Source organism: Eucyclogobius newberryi, unplaced genomic scaffold (assembly GCF_026437365.1).
Source record: "Eucyclogobius newberryi isolate DKJ021-1_F unplaced genomic scaffold, fEucNew1.0.hap1 SCAF_2, whole genome shotgun sequence".
Taxonomy (NCBI): domain Eukaryota; kingdom Metazoa; phylum Chordata; class Actinopteri; order Gobiiformes; family Gobiidae; genus Eucyclogobius; species Eucyclogobius newberryi.
In genome coordinates, this window is record NW_027315834.1 from 5,200,653 (window position 1) to 5,216,384 (window position 15,732).

Below are 15,732 nucleotides of genomic sequence, written 5' to 3' on the forward strand. Positions count from 1 at the left end.
AGTGTCCTTTATCTCCCCCTGCAGTTAGCAAGCTAAACTTGTTTCCATTTTACCTTAAAAAAGTTCATTTGAGCGAAAAACAACAGCTTCACAGACAAAAAGAACAAAGAAACACATTTAGTCAGTTCTGCTGCTCAGAATTCTGCCGCTCACTGCCGCTCAGTCAGAACGTTTATCCCGGAAATGATGTGCAAGAAACCATAAAACAGAAAACAAATCAAGAAATAACAGAAGCAAAGTGGATATTTGACTCCAAACGAAATGAAATGTGCAGATATTAAACGCGGATACAACTGTTTCCACAACAATCAAGGTAGTGCAAATCCAACTTCGGAAAAACAAAATGATTTCAAACGCTAAAAGTTACCAACATTTCTCAGTATTAGCCACAAGTTTCTCCACTTTATTAAAAACACAGACGGAGAGATTTCTCAACTCTGCACAATACAAGTCGGCGCTCGTGAATTCACCGGGGACTATCCTAAATTGGCAGCGAGCGGAAGATGCGTCCTCGTTCAGACGGCGTAATCTGGCATCTGTTATTGCGGACAGGATCGGCCGGGGCCCGCGGGGCCCTCCCGACGCAGCAGGTGGAGGCGGAATAGAGAGCAGCGCTTTACATCCAATAGGAAAATGAGATAAGAGGCGTCCAAATTTAGGCCTGTGACATTTGGGTGCCGTCTGACGCACAATCGCACAGGACTATACTGCGAAAAGTGTGAGTTATAACCAGAGGCGGCCGTGGCCAAACACTGTACTCCAAAATAATATTACTCAAGTAGAAGTACAGAGTAAAAAAGTATTTGGGAAAACCACTACTCAAGTAAGAGTAACTGTTTGAAAGTAACATCTGATTATGTAATTGGAAGGACAACATATTAAATAATGCAAAAACAACAACAAAATAAAAAAACTGGTACTTTCAAAGGATTAACCATAACAATTATTAACAATTATAAATCAGATCATGAGTGTTTAAATACTGTAATTTCATAATGTCAACTTAAATCCTTTTATTCTTTTACTTTTACTCGAGAGAATTGTTAAACTGTCAAATATAAGTAAAAGTATGGTGTCTAAAAAGTAGTTTTATTAAAAAGTTATCCACCCCTGGTTATAATGGCTTGGATTCAGAAAATCCCTGTTTATTTGAGTTATTTATTGTTTAGTTTGTTCTAGATTTTTGGATTGGTTTCAATATTTTATTTTCAATCATCACGATTAGGAGAAAACACTAAACTTACTCATGAACAGACAATTTTGTGACTAATGAAATGAAGCAAGTCAAAACGGCTCAAAGAATGACACCTGATGTTCTGAATTCAAGTCATTTCAACAGCATCTTTTGTACTTTGGGTTTGTGTTATTTTAATTACAAAACCAACAAAGACTTCAAACTTCGAAAAGTTACTTTAGTCATTAACAGACATATAAAGTGTCCAGGTGAGATGAAAAAGAAAGAAAGAAATTGAATTCAGTCTAAAGCCAGGTGCTATTTCATTGTATATATAAAAAATCTCTATCCATCTTTCCTTAATTGTTTTATTTAATTGAAACAGATGTTATCCCTTATAGAGGCACATGATAAATATACAGTACATGCATCAGCCAAAACATTATGACCACTACTTAAAGATAACATAAGACCATCTCTTCATCATGTCTCCTGTTAGTGGGTGGGATATATTAGGCAGAAAATTATACTTTTGTCCTCAAAGTTTACGTGTTAAAAAATGGAAAAAAGAGGCAAGATAAAGTTTTGAGAAAATTTGGCACAGGGCGAGTTGTAATAGCTACTTCAGCTCTTGTGGGATGTCCCTGGTCTGCAGTGGTCAGTATCAAGAACGGGGCAATACAAAGATGACCCTGATGATCTGCCAATAGAGACAGGGTTATAGCTCCAGTTGAGTGACAGACCAACCACTCACAAAGAAGTGTGAACTCTCAGAGGAAGAGGATAGCTTTAGTCACCTTCCAATGAAAATTTAAAGGTGCTGTTTGAATAAATTGGCATAAGCAACAACCTGATTTTTACTCTCTTAAAAAAGTTATTCCTGGGCCCCCTAATTATTCACTTTGATGAGTTTTTCACAACTTTCAAAGACCGCCGCATTTACCGTCACAGTAACGCTAACAAACATTAGCATGCTAACACTGCGCGCAGTAATAATTAGACGCAGCACACAGCAGTCTCATTTTGACATTAAGAGCTTATTATCCAATAAATCTGTCATGGGGCAAGGCGTATTTGATGACTTAAAATATAAAATGGGTACAGGCCATTTAAAGCTGGAGTATTAGATATTTCTTATTGAATTGTATATATTGTTTTTGTTTTGTTTTTGCATGATATTTGCAATTGTGAACATTTTATCTACCACAAAACTGAGACCACTTCCCCCTTTCAAGGATTGAGAGTCGGATAGCTCAACTTTCCCAGCCCTACCAGTAACTTTAGACAAAACAAGGAAATCGACGGTCATAACATTATGCCTGATGAGTGTATTTGGTATATTCTCAGACGGTGGTGATCTTCTTGTCTTTGGTGGCCTGTTTGATCGCAGCCTGTTCGCAGATGATCTCCTTGAGCCTCTGCAGCCGCGTGTTCTGGGTGCTGAGGTCGCCCACTCCGGTCTGACTGCGGTGGAGCAGGGACAGCGCGTTGATGTACTCCAGCTCCGTATAGCGAACGCCTTGGTCCACCACCAGGTTCAGCAGCTCGTCCGCGGTGTTGTACAGCATCTCGTAGTACTGCCTGGAGGTACACGAGGGGGAAAATAGTCATTATTTAGTTTGAATGAATGTTGAATTAAAGGACAAGTATTATGCATTTGTATCGTTATCAGCCTTTAAACATATTCTTGAGGACTTTTAGTTTGGCATCTTATGTTTTAGAAAAAAAGAAAAGAAACAAAATTAACATCTATAGTGTGTCTGTTTCACATGACTCTAACTGAGTTTTGGTGCTATCTAGTGGCTGCAGAGAGAATTACACAGGTTCAACAAACAAGTTTTGTCTTGGAGATGCTAGGTAGTCACGCAGATCGTGATTAGACAAAAGAGTCTGACGATGATTTATGGGCTCAAAAACAGCCGAGAAGATTTTCAGAGTCAAGTCACAGATCGAGAAAATGTCATAGATCAGGGAAATTCCGAATGACGTTTTTGACAGTTAGAGGAGAGAGACTTTCTAATCAGGATTCATCAAACTAGAGTGAATGAAGCTAAATGCAATGCCAGGTATGTTTTTGATGAGATAAACATTTTGGAGCATGGTTAAAATCTCAAAAAAGCATAATATTTGTTCAAAATAATGTGTTTAATATGAAGTAATGTGGGTTTTTGGTATTCATAAAATAGCGCTCCATCTAATGGCAGGCGAGGGAATTACAAAGAGGAGATAACCAAAGCTAGCTTTCCCCCGACATGTTAATGAAGCCATGCAATTGTAATGGTCGTGATTTGACGGCAGAAATGCTCAGAACGGGTCTGGGACATGGAATATAAACATATAAACATTTGTCTCATACTGACCCCTTGTGGTTGGGATTACCATTATAACTTAAGTAGCACATTGGTCTACGAGTCTCCTTAATATTATATATAGTATTTTAACTGAAGTTCACTTTTCTCGTTTGTCTTCATGGAGATGATATTGCTTTGCCTGGATTGGTCCACAGTATGAATATAAGATGTCAGATCTGTGGAGAGGCGAGCCCACACACAACGAAACACCTTAAAATGAATGACAAAATGGTCAAGTTTAACACCACACTGTGGAACACACCATCTCCACTTTTTCAAATGACTTTTGTTTCGTAGTTTTTAAGACAAAAATGATTAAACTATTTTGTCTTAAAACGAACAAAGGGAATTGTTTCAGAGAATCCAGGGATACGAATGAGGTTAATATCTTATTTTGGTGCAGTTCATGATTTACTTACAATTATGGTTTAATTAAAGGGTTTACAGTGCATCTTGCATTCATGGTTGTTGTGTCAATGGCATAAAGTGACCGAAATAGATCGATATAAAGTAATGTAGATATAACTTCAAAATGTGTTATTGTGACATGGCAAAGAGACAGCAATGAAACATGAACGCATTCAAATGATAAGAAGCTTAAGATAAAGCAGCAGCTCACCAAAATCAAAGGAAATGTGCCATGAACCTGTGACACTGTTCCTGTGGCGCTGAAGCATGGGTCAAATGCAGAAGACCATTTTCCCTGTGATGACCACAAAGTGTCCCTTAACTTTAACACTTGTGCACTCAAAGCTACAGGCCACAGCAGATATTCACATAAACATTCTACCAAACTCTAAAGACAGCAATAAATGTCATATATGTTGTTCATATTTTAATGCTGACTATTTATTGCTACGGAGCTGTGTTCGCATTGCCGGCAGTAAGTCAGACCTGTTCCCAGTGCATGTTGGACTCCGCCAGGGCTGCCCTTTGTCACCGGTTCTGTTCATAATTTTTATGGACAGAATTTCTAGGCGCAGTCGGGGGTCGGAGGGTGTCCGGTTTGGGGACCACAGGATCTCATCTCTGCTGTTTGCAGACGATGTTGTCCTGATGGCTCCATCAAACCCGGACCTGCAACATGCACTGGGACGGTTTGCAGCCGAGTGTGAAGCGGCTGGGATGAGAATCAGCACCTCCAAATCCGAGGCCATGGTTCTCGACCGGAAAAAGGTGGCTTGCCCTCTCCAGGTGGGTGGGGTGTCCTTGCCCCAAGTGGAGGAGTTCAAGTATCTCGGGGTCTTGTTCACGAGTGAGGGAAGGATGGAGCGTGAGATCGACAGGCGGATCGGTGCAGCGGCTGCAGTGATGCAGTCGCTGCATCGGACCGTTGTGGTGAAGAGGGAGCTGAGCCGAAAGGCAAACCTCTCTATTTACCGGTCGGTCTACGTTCCTGCCCTCACCTATGGTCATGAGCTTTGGGTAGTGACCGAAAGAACAAGATCGCGGCTACAAGCGGTCGAAATGAGTTTCCTCCGCCGTGTGGCTGGGCGCTCCCTTAGAGATAAGGTGAGGAGCTCGGCCACACGGGGGGAGCTCGGAGTAGAGCCGCTGCTCCTCCACGTCGAGAGGAGCCAGCTGAGGTGGCTCGGGCATCTGTTCCGGATGCCTCCTGGGCGCCTCCCTCGGGAGGTGTTTCAGGCATGTCCCACCGGGAAGAGGCCCCGGGAAGACCCAGGACACGCTGGAGAGACTATGTCTCTCGGCTGGCCTGGGAACGCCTCGGGATCCCCCCGGAGGAGTTAGAGGAAGTGTCTGGGGAGAAGGAAGTCTGGGAGTCCCTGCTCAGACTGCTGCCCCCGCGACCCGGCCCCGGATAAAGCGGCAGAAGATGGATGGATGGATATTTATTGCTACACAGACAAAAACAAACACATTAATAAAAATTAAAATAAAATTAAAGCCGCAAGCGGCATCCAACGGCCCTCGCGGGCCGCCGGCCTTCCGACTCTGCGCTTTTGACTTGATAAAGATGGCGCCCTTATTGTGTGTTGAATTAAAAAAGAACTTGACAGACGGCGACACATTGGACATGGCCAATCCAGTGCAAATCAACACAAGTGTCAGTCAAATTTGCTGCTCCGCCGCACAGAGACCGTAGCACTTGGAATAAAAATATGGATAACTTTTGATGCCCCGCTTGTGTAGATGATATTCCCAAAAGTTAAGCTTGATCGAGCTATTGCCCACGGAGGAGTTTGTTAAAGTGTGAAGCATAAATGTGAACATTTTAGAGATTTCGCTGTTTTCCCATTTGTGACATCTATTTGCGGGTCCGCCACACAAAGACTGTACCACTTAGAATATAAATATGAATAACTGTTGATGCCCCGCTTGTGGAGATGATTTTCCCCAAATATGAGTTTGATCGGGCAATCGCCCTAGGAGGAGTTTGTTAAAGTGTGAAGCATAAAAATGTGGTGATTTGAGCGATTTTGCGATTTTCCCATAAGGATAACATGGGATGTTTCTGTCATCGCTACGGCTACGCTTTACCAAATATGACTTTGGCTCCCATACTTTTAATTTGGGGATGGCAAATGAGAATTGTGTGCAAAATGTCATGTCATTTGGAAAAACTCTTGTTTATAGGCCACTCTGAAGGCCAAATTCTGCGAAAAGTTTGCGGCTCAGCTGCACAGAGACCGTAAATGTTATCCATAAAATTTGAATAACTTTAGATGCCCCACTTGTCTAGAGGAGGTACACCGATTTTGAGGTCGGTGGGCCAAACGCACTAGGAGGAGTTTGTTAAAGTGTGAAGCGTAAATGTGAACATTTCAAGGATTTGGCGTTTTTCCCATTTGTGACAGTATATTTGCAGCTCCACGGCAAAGAGACCGTAGCACTTAAAATCAAAATATGGATAACTTTTGATGCCCCGTTTGTGTAGATGATTTTCCCCAAATATGAGTTTGATCGGACAATCGCCCTAGGAGGAGTTTGTTAAAGTGTGAAGCGTAAAAATGTGGTGATTTGAGCGATTTTGCGATTTTCCCATAAGGATAACATGGGAGGTTTCTGTCATCGCTACGACTACGCCGTAAACATTTAGGCATTTTTGTGATTGGCTTTTGTGATCGGGACGGCAAAATAGAATTTTGGGTAAAGTTTAGACAATTTTGGTAAAACAAATTTTTGACCTTCAATGTTAATTTAAAGGTCACTCTGTAGGGGGCGCTATCGCGGCCATTTCAATTTTGTCAGCCTAAACTGGTCCAAACTAGAAAGTTTAACAACTGATTCAAATTTGGTCCTAATCGGACTAGTTTTGATCAAATGGGAGCAATTTCTAGATCTGCAATATTCCAAAATAAGTTGTCCAACTTTGCGGCTGCGCCGCACACAGACCGTAAAAGGTATCTCAAAAAATTTGATAACTTTAGATGCCCCACTTGTCCAGAGGACGTACGCAGATTTTGAAGTCGGTGGGCAAAACGCCCTAGGAGGAGTTCGTCAAAGTTTGACGTGAACAAAATGGCTAACACAGCGTGTTTTCATTTTCAAAGGAAGATGGCGGCCATAGGGTAAGTCTGGGGGCGTGGCCACAATAATATTTTTTTTTTGTCCTCAAGAGAGGAATGCGTGTCCCGAATTTCGTAGCTTTACACCAAAGTTGACCTCGGGGCGTCTCCCATAGGCGCAATGTATTTTGACTTTTGTTGGTGGCGCTGTCGCGCCATTTTTTAATGAAAAAGAAAATGGCCCAGAAAAAATAAAATTTTTCGCCGATTCTGAATTTTGGGCAAAGTTTGGTGAGTTTTTGAGCATGTTCAGGGGGTCAAATTAGAGATCAAAGCGCTGAAGAAGAACAAGAAAAATTAAAGCCGCAAGCGGCATCCAACGGCCCTCGCGGGCCGCCGGCCTTCCGACTCTGCTCTCTGCATTTTACAGAGTTGGCGCTAACGCAATTGTCTAAGAACTAAGACAGTGACACATTGGACATGTACAATGCTGTGCTTAACCAGTGCAAATGAAGACAAATATCGGTCAAATGTGCAGCTCCAGCGCACAGAGACCGTGACACTTGGAATAAAAATATGGATAACTTTTGATGCCCCGCTTGTGTAGATGATTCTCCCCAAATATGAACTTGATCGGATAATCGCCCTAGGAGGAGTTTGTTAAAGTGTGAAGTGTAAAAATGTGGTCATTTTAGAGATTTTGCAGTTTCCCCATAGGGATAACATGGGATGTTTCTGTCATCGCTACGGCTACGCTTTACCAAATATGACTTTGGCTCCCATACTTTTATTTTGGGAATGGCAAATGAGAATTGTGTGCAAAATGTCATGTCATTTGGAAAAACTCTTGTTTATAGGCCACTCTGAAGGCCAAATAGTCCAAATTCTGCGAAAAGTTTGCGGCTCAGCTGCACAGAGACCGTAAATGTTATCCATAAAATTTGAATAACTTTTGATGCCCCACTTGTCTAGAGGAGGTAGACCGATTTTGAGATCGGTGGGCCAAACGCACTAGGAGGAGTTTGTTAAAGTGTGAAGCGTAAATGTGAACATTTCAAGGATTTGGCGTTTTTCCCATTTGTGACAGTATATTTGCAGCTCCACGGCACAGAGACCGTACCACTTAAAATCAAAATATGGATAACTTTTGATGCCCCGTTTGTGTAGATGATTTTCCCCAAATATGAGCTTGATCGGGCAATCGCCCTAGGAGGAGTTCGTTAAAGTGTGAAGCGTAAAAATGTGGTAATTTTAGAGATTTCGCTGTTTTCCCATTTCTGACATATATTTGCGGGTCCGCCACACAGAGACCGTAGCACTTAGAATCAAAATATGGATACGTTTTGATGCCCCGCTTGTGTAGATGATATTCTCCAAATATGAACTTGATCGGACAATCGCCCTAGGAGGAGTTCGTTAAAGTGTGAAGCGTAAAAATGTGGTGATTTGAGCGATTCTACGATTTTCCCATAAGGATAACATGGGATGTTTCTGTCATCGCTACGGTTACGCCGTACAAAATATGACTTTGGCTCTCATACTTTCATGATCAGGATGGCAAATTAGAATTTTGTTCAAAATATCATGTCATTTGGAAAAACTCTATTGCTTATAGGCCACTCTGAAGGCCAAATAGTCAGAATTCTGGGAAACGTTTGCGGCTCCGTCGCACAGAGACCGTAAAAGCTATCCTTAAAATTTGGATAACTTTAGATGCCCCACTTGTCTAGAAGACGTACACCGATTTTGAGGTTGGTGGGCAAAACGCACTAGGAGGAGTTCGTTAAAGTGTGAAACAGAAAAATGTTGATATTCGAGAGATTTAGCGGTATTCCCATAGGGATAACATGGGAAGTTTATGTCATCGCTATGACTACGCCGTAAAAAATAAGGCATTTGTCTGATTGGTTTTTTTGATCGGGACGCCAAAATAGAATTTTGGGTAAAGTTTAGAACATTTTGGTAAAACTAATTTTTGACCTTCAATGTTAATTTAAAGGTCACTCTGTAGGGGGCGCTATCGCGCCCATTTAAATTTTGTCATCATAAACTGGTCCAAACTAGAAAGTTGAAAAACTGATTCAAATTTGGTCATAATCGGACTGGTTTTGATCAAATGGGAGCAATTTTTAGACCTGCAATATTCCAAAATAAGTTGTCCAACTTTGCGGCTGCGCCGCACACAGACCGTAAAAGGTATCTCCAAAAATTGGATAACTTTAGATGCCCCACTTGTCCAGAGGACGTCCGCCGATTTTGAAGTTGGTGGGCAAAACGCCCTAGGAGGAGTTCGTCAAAGTTTGACGTGAACAAAATGGCTAACACAGCGTGTTTTCATTTTCAAAGGAAGATGGCGGCCATAGGGTAAGTCTGGGGGCGTGGTCACAATGATTTTTTTTTTTTGTCCTCACGAGAGGAATGCGTGTCCCGAATTTCGTAGCTTTACGACAAAGTTGACCTCGGGGCGTCTCCCATAGGCGCAATGTATTTTGACTTTTGTCGGTGGCGCTGTCGCGCCATTTTTTGACGAAAAAAAAAATGGCCCAGAAAAAACAAAATTTTTCGCCGATTCTGAATTTTGGGCAAAGTTTGGTGAGTTTTTGAGCATGTTCAGGGGGTCAAATTAGAGATCAAAGCGCTGAAGAAGAACAAGAAAAAAAATAATAATATTTTTAGCAAAAACAATATAGCCGTTTCCACTATAACAACAAATTATACATCGTTTGAAAGCTCTAAGCCTTCCCGATGCCGCCATTGGGTGGAATCATCATTACGAGCGCTTACGCGCTCGTCACTCCCTATTCCCTCGGGATGCCCCGCCCACTCCCCATAGACTTCCATTGATTTGAGCAGATACAAGCATGGCCCATGCCTGCGGCATGGATTCTCGCGTACGGGACGATGCCAGGAGGGTTTTTGGAGGAATGCAGCGCTTCGCGCTGCTGTTGTCAACAATTAGTGAATGGGCTACGCCCATTCATTAATTGTTGACTATTTCTGTCATAGCAGGAGTAAGTATGCATGATCCATGCCTTCGGCATGGGCTAGTTCACTGTACTTGCCAGGGGCGAGGGGGTACCAAACATGCGGGCTGCGCCCGCATGTTTGGTCAGACAGTTGCAACGCTGCCTTCGGCAGCGTTGCGGGAGCAATAGGCCCTCCGCCCTGCTGGGGCTCGGGCCTAATAATAATATTTTTAGCAAAAACAATATAGCCGTTTCCACTATAACAACAAATTATACATCGTTTGAAAGCTCTAAGCCTTCCCGATGCCGCCATGGGGAGGAATCATCATTACGAGCGCTTACGCGCTCGTCACTCCCTATTCCGTCGGGATGCCCCGCCCACTCCCCATAGACTTCCATTGATTTGAGCAGATACAAGCATGTTCTGCGCGTTCAGGACGGTGCCAGGAGGGTTTTTGGAGGAATGCAGCGCTTCGCGCTGCTGTTGTCAACAATGAGTGAATGGGCTACGCCCATTCACTCATTGTCGACTATTTCTGTCATAGCAGGAGTAAGTATGCATGATCCATGCCTTCGGCATGGGCTAGTTCACTGTACTTGCCAGGGGCGACGAGGTACCAAACATGCGGGCTGCGCCCGCATGTTTGGTCAGACAGTTGCAACGCTGCCTTCGGCAAAGGCAGCGTTGCGGGAGCAATAGGCCCTCCGCCCTGCTGGGGCTCGGGCCTAAAAATGTAATGTTGATTGGGAATTAGTATCACCTCTAGAGTGAATATTGTAGTGCATGTTTAAGATAGATGAATAGATTTAAATCCAAAGACCTAAGATAAAAGGGAACCCACCAATACTGTCACTGTCGGCCTCAATTTCTTTAAAAGGGACTTCAAGGGCCTTTCCAGCTGCTGAGGGGACACACTCCCCAGCACAAACCACTCCAGGGCCAAAACGAAAGAGGAAACAACGGTACAGAAAGTGGAGATCTCTAAGAGACACTCCAAAGAACATTGACTTATGGCTCATCAGAGCTCGTTTTTACAAACTATATTTATTTGAAGGACAAATACAGGCCACACAGTGTCAGTGTGGCTCGCCTTACAGCACGCAGTCTGCGGGTTTAACTCTTTCTCGCTTTCTGTGTGCTGCTTCTGCTACTACTGCTACTACTGCTACTGCTACCACTACTGCTGCTACTACTGCTACTACTGCTGCTACCACTACTACTGCTACTACTACTGCTGCTGCTACTACTGCTGCTACTGCTACTACTGCTGCTGCTGCTACCTCTACTACTGCTACTACTACTGCTGCTACTGCTGCTGCTGCTACCACTACTACTGCTACTACTACTGCTGCTGCTACTACTGCTGCTACTGCTACTACTGCTGCTGCTGCTACTGCTGCTACTACTGCTGCTGCTGCTACTGCTGCTACTACTGCTGCTGCTGCTACTGCTACTACTGCTGCTGCTACTGCTACTACTGCTGCTGCTGCTACCTCTACTACTGCTACTACTACTGCTACTACTGCTGCTACTGCTGCTGCTGCTACCACTACTACTGCTACTACTACTGCTGCTGCTACTACTGCTGCTACTGCTACTACTGCTGCTGCTGCTACTGCTGCTACTACTGCTGCTGCTGCTACTGCTACTACTGCTGCTGCTACTGCTACTACTGCTGCTGCTGCTACCTCTACTACTGCTACTACTGCTGCTACTGCTGCTGCTGCTACTACTACTGCTACTACTGCTACTACTGCTGCTACTGCTGCTGCTGCTGCTGCTACTACTGCTGCTGCTGCTGCTGCTACTACTGCTGCTACTACTGCTGCTGCTGCTACTACTACTGCTACTACTGCTGCTACTGCTACTACTGCTGCTGCTGCTACCTCTACTACTGCTACTACTACTGCTACTACTGCTGCTGCTACTGCTACTACTACTGCTGCTGCTACCTCTACTACTGCTACTACTGCTGCTGCTACTGCTGCTGCTGCTGCTGCTACTACTGCTGCTACTACTGCTGCTGCTACTGCTGCTGCTGCTACTGCTACTACTACTGCTACTGCTACTGCTGCTACTGCTACTACTACTGCTACTGCTACTACTGCTGCTACTGCTACTACTACTGCTACTACTGCTGCTGCTACTGCTACTATTACTGCTACTACTACTGCTACTACTGCTGCTACTGCTGCTGCTGCTACTACTGCTGCTACTACTGCTGCTGCTGCTACTGCTACTACTACTGCTGCTACCACTACTACTGCTGCTGCTGCTACTACTGCTACTACTGCTGCTGCTACTACTACTACTACTGCTGCTACCACTACTACTGCTGCTGCTGCTACTGCTGCTGCTACTACTGCTGCTACTGCTGCTGCTACTACTGCTACTACTACTGCTGCTGCTGTTGCTACTACTACTGCTGCTGCTACCACTACTACTACTGCTGCTACTACTACTGCTGCTACTACTACTGCTGCTACCACTACTACTGCTACCACTACTACTACTGCTGCTACTACTACTGCTGCTACTACTACTGCTGCTGCTACTACTACTACTGCTACCACTACTACTGCTGCTGCTGTTGCTACTACTGCTACTACTACTGCTGCTGCTACTACTACTGCTACTACTACTACTGCTGCTACTACTACTGCTGCTACCACTACTACTGCTGCTACTGCTACTACTACTGCTGCTGCTACTACTGCTACTGCTACTGCTACTACTGCTGATAGTGCTAATAGTTTTATTTAGCGCGCATACGACTGAAAGGATTTTTTTTGCACTCTTCTCTTTTATGTTTGTGATTTCATTAGTTTAGACAATTAGTTGGACTGATTTAAAAGGGAGTTGGAATCCGAAACACGTTGGACGTGTAAAAGTACGTACAATCAGTTGGACTGATTTAAAAACAATTTAAAAAGGAGTTGGACTCCGAAAATATGTTACCCTTTGTGGCTAGTTTAAAAAAAAAAAAAAAATTTAGTTAATTTTATTGTATTTCTGTTTCTGTAATTTATTGGTGATTTTAATGCATTTTTTCCTGCTGTGAAGCACTTTGAATTGCCCTGTGTATGAAATGTGCTCTACAAATAAACTTGCCTTGCCTTGCCTACTACTGCTGATAGTGCTACTACTGCTGCTGCTACGACTAATACTGCTACTACTGCTGCTGCTATTACTGCTGCTACTGCTGATAGTGCTAATACTGCTGCTGCTATTATTGCTGCTACCACTACTACTGCTACTACTGCTGCTGCTACCACTAATACTGCTAATGCTACTACTGCTGCTGCTGCTACTGCTACTACTGCTGCTACTGCTACTACTAGCTTGTACCTGTCAGTGTTACGTAGTAAACTATTTATTGTCCTCAGAAATAGGTTTGCAGTAAAATACATTCAACCAGAGGATGAGAGGACTTTCCATTATGTGGATGACATAAAAATAAACAACACACAAAAAGCAATAGAAAAAACAGGCTTGACAAGAAACCATCAGTAAATCCTTGACAACATGTTACATAAAAATTAGTTGGGAGTAATAATTACTAGATTGTGCCATTTTAACATCAAGGTACATATTCATATTTCTGGAACAAGTGCATTGAAAAGAGCAGTCAGAGTGAAGCCTGTGCATCTGCATAAGCCAGAGCAGTTTTCCTCCTCCTCGTGACGAGACATGCCCTTGGTCACAGCTGCATTTACATTCTGCACTGCACTCTCTGCTCTCCAAGGCCTGCTCCTGCTCCATCCTCCAGCTTCCATCCTCGCTTCATGGAAGGACAAACTCATACAGGTTAGAGAGAGGTCACTCCGGTTCATTGCTCAACCAGGGACAAACTTAAAATACGTAATACCAAATCTGGCTGTGCAGTGGAGATTGGAATTCAAAATATATCAATGGAATGTTAAAAAATACATTTGTGTTCACACATCTCCTTTAAATTCCACATTTTTCATATCTTTTCTTCATGGAGATCAGAATTAGAATCAGAAGGTTTATTGCCATTGACAGTGAATATTCAAATTCAGAGGTTAGGAACTTGCTTTGGTGATCCGGTGCAACATATAATGAACAATAATGATGTTATTGCTGTTATTGCTGTTCCTGGAACGTTCCAGAGTATTTCATTATCAAACATACAGCATATTGCATGATTTTAGTTTTTATTTCTTATATATTTTTATATATTATTTTTATAATAAAAAGAAGCGCTGCCTGGTTTGAGCCAAGTATAGTGATTGCGATTTCAGTGTGATATACAGTACTAATACTAATACAAGAATCTAAAACATTTCAGAACATGTTTGTATCTGAACTACAGGTGCAACAAGATATTGCTAAATACAACAACATTCTAATTTCAGATTGTTGCAGCCTGTGCGATTTGAAATTTGCAACTAAAATTGTGATTGCTCTTGTCCCATTCCCGTAACCAAATTAAGTTTATACATCATATTTCAACCTCAAAAAGCATACAAGAGTGTAGCCAGGATGGATGCAATGCTGATCTGTCAAGACTGAGCTTCAGAACACCAATGAAAACATCTCAAAACACAGTCGTGTCTTCTGTGCGAGGCATTTAAGCTCCAAACACGGCAGCTAATGGAAACCAAAAAGGAAAGCCAAATTACACCTCTTAACCAAGGTAGTGTTGAATAGAAGACATCCAGCTCTTTAAACTGCCACCATCAGCGCTCAATGGGGAGACTATTACACCCGGGTTTTGATATGAAATGTAAATAAAACGGGAGTCTGAAAACGCGGATTGGCAGAGGCTATTTTTGCTGTAATTTGTAAGGACGTGTAATTACAGTAAAACTCTGTGTATTGAACGCTGCGTTGTTTATGCCAGCGCTGCAGTCGGTGCGTTAGAAAGTGTGGGTTTCCTCAGGCGTGCAGCCATCTTTAATTGGACAGTGTTAACAGCCCGTTTTAACTGTCAACTTTGTGACACACTTGCCATTTCAATTGAACAAGGTTTTGCTTATATATAAAACAATCTTTGCATGCTTGGAAATGTACAAATAATGTGTGGTAGGAACAAATGGGGAGATGTTTGGCAGACCAGCTAAAAGGAGATCCGACAAATGCAGCGGTGTGGAAGAAGTTATGGATAGAATTTTATGGGCATGGAAAAAAAAACGTGAAAAAAATATATATATAAGATAAGATAATATAATCCTTTATTGTCCACACATGGGGAAATTTCATTGTTGCAATGCAGGTAGATACAGAGGAAAAGGACAGAAAACACTCTTAATAGAAGAACCTATAAACAAAAACTCCTATAGACAAAACCTCTCATTTCCTAATAAGGAATGGAGGGGAAAAATAAATAAAGATTAAAATAAAATAAAAAACAGCTAGCCTAAGACAAGATAATACTAATAATAATGGTAAAATAAAGACTCTATTTTCATCAGTTATATGCACATGAATGTGAATGTAATATATATATATATATGACATATATATGTGAGACTATAAACTATGCAGTGATAAAGAGGTAATATTATTTCCATTTAGCCAAAAAAATGCTTTTTCCTGTTGCTAGCGTATAAGCCTGTCTTATGTTGCGTTCATGTGGTCCTCGGGAAAATTTTTTTTTTCCGAGTTCTGGGGGGAAAACAACGCGGCTCAAAACCTGCTGCCCGGTGTCCATACTTGACTATTCATAATAATCGTTACTACATGTAGGAGTTTACTGCCAGCTGTCATTCATTACCCGTGAACAATAGCTATAGCTGAAGTAAAAAGC

The 15,732-nt window shown here is 42.5% G+C and overlaps 1 protein-coding gene across 1 annotated transcript in view; it reads right to left on the reverse strand.

The window, feature by feature from the left end:
- Positions 1 to 15,732, reverse strand: part of exoc4 (exocyst complex component 4) — a 217,828-nt gene that overhangs the window by 504 nt on the left and 201,592 nt on the right. Inside the window, exon 20 of the mRNA XM_072453575.1 lies at positions 1 to 2,755. This exon is cut by the window's left edge and continues 504 nt beyond it. Within this exon, the coding sequence (XP_072309676.1) occupies positions 2,518 to 2,755 (238 nt within the window). The 3' untranslated portion in view covers positions 1 to 2,517. The remainder of the gene's footprint in view (positions 2,756 to 15,732) is intronic.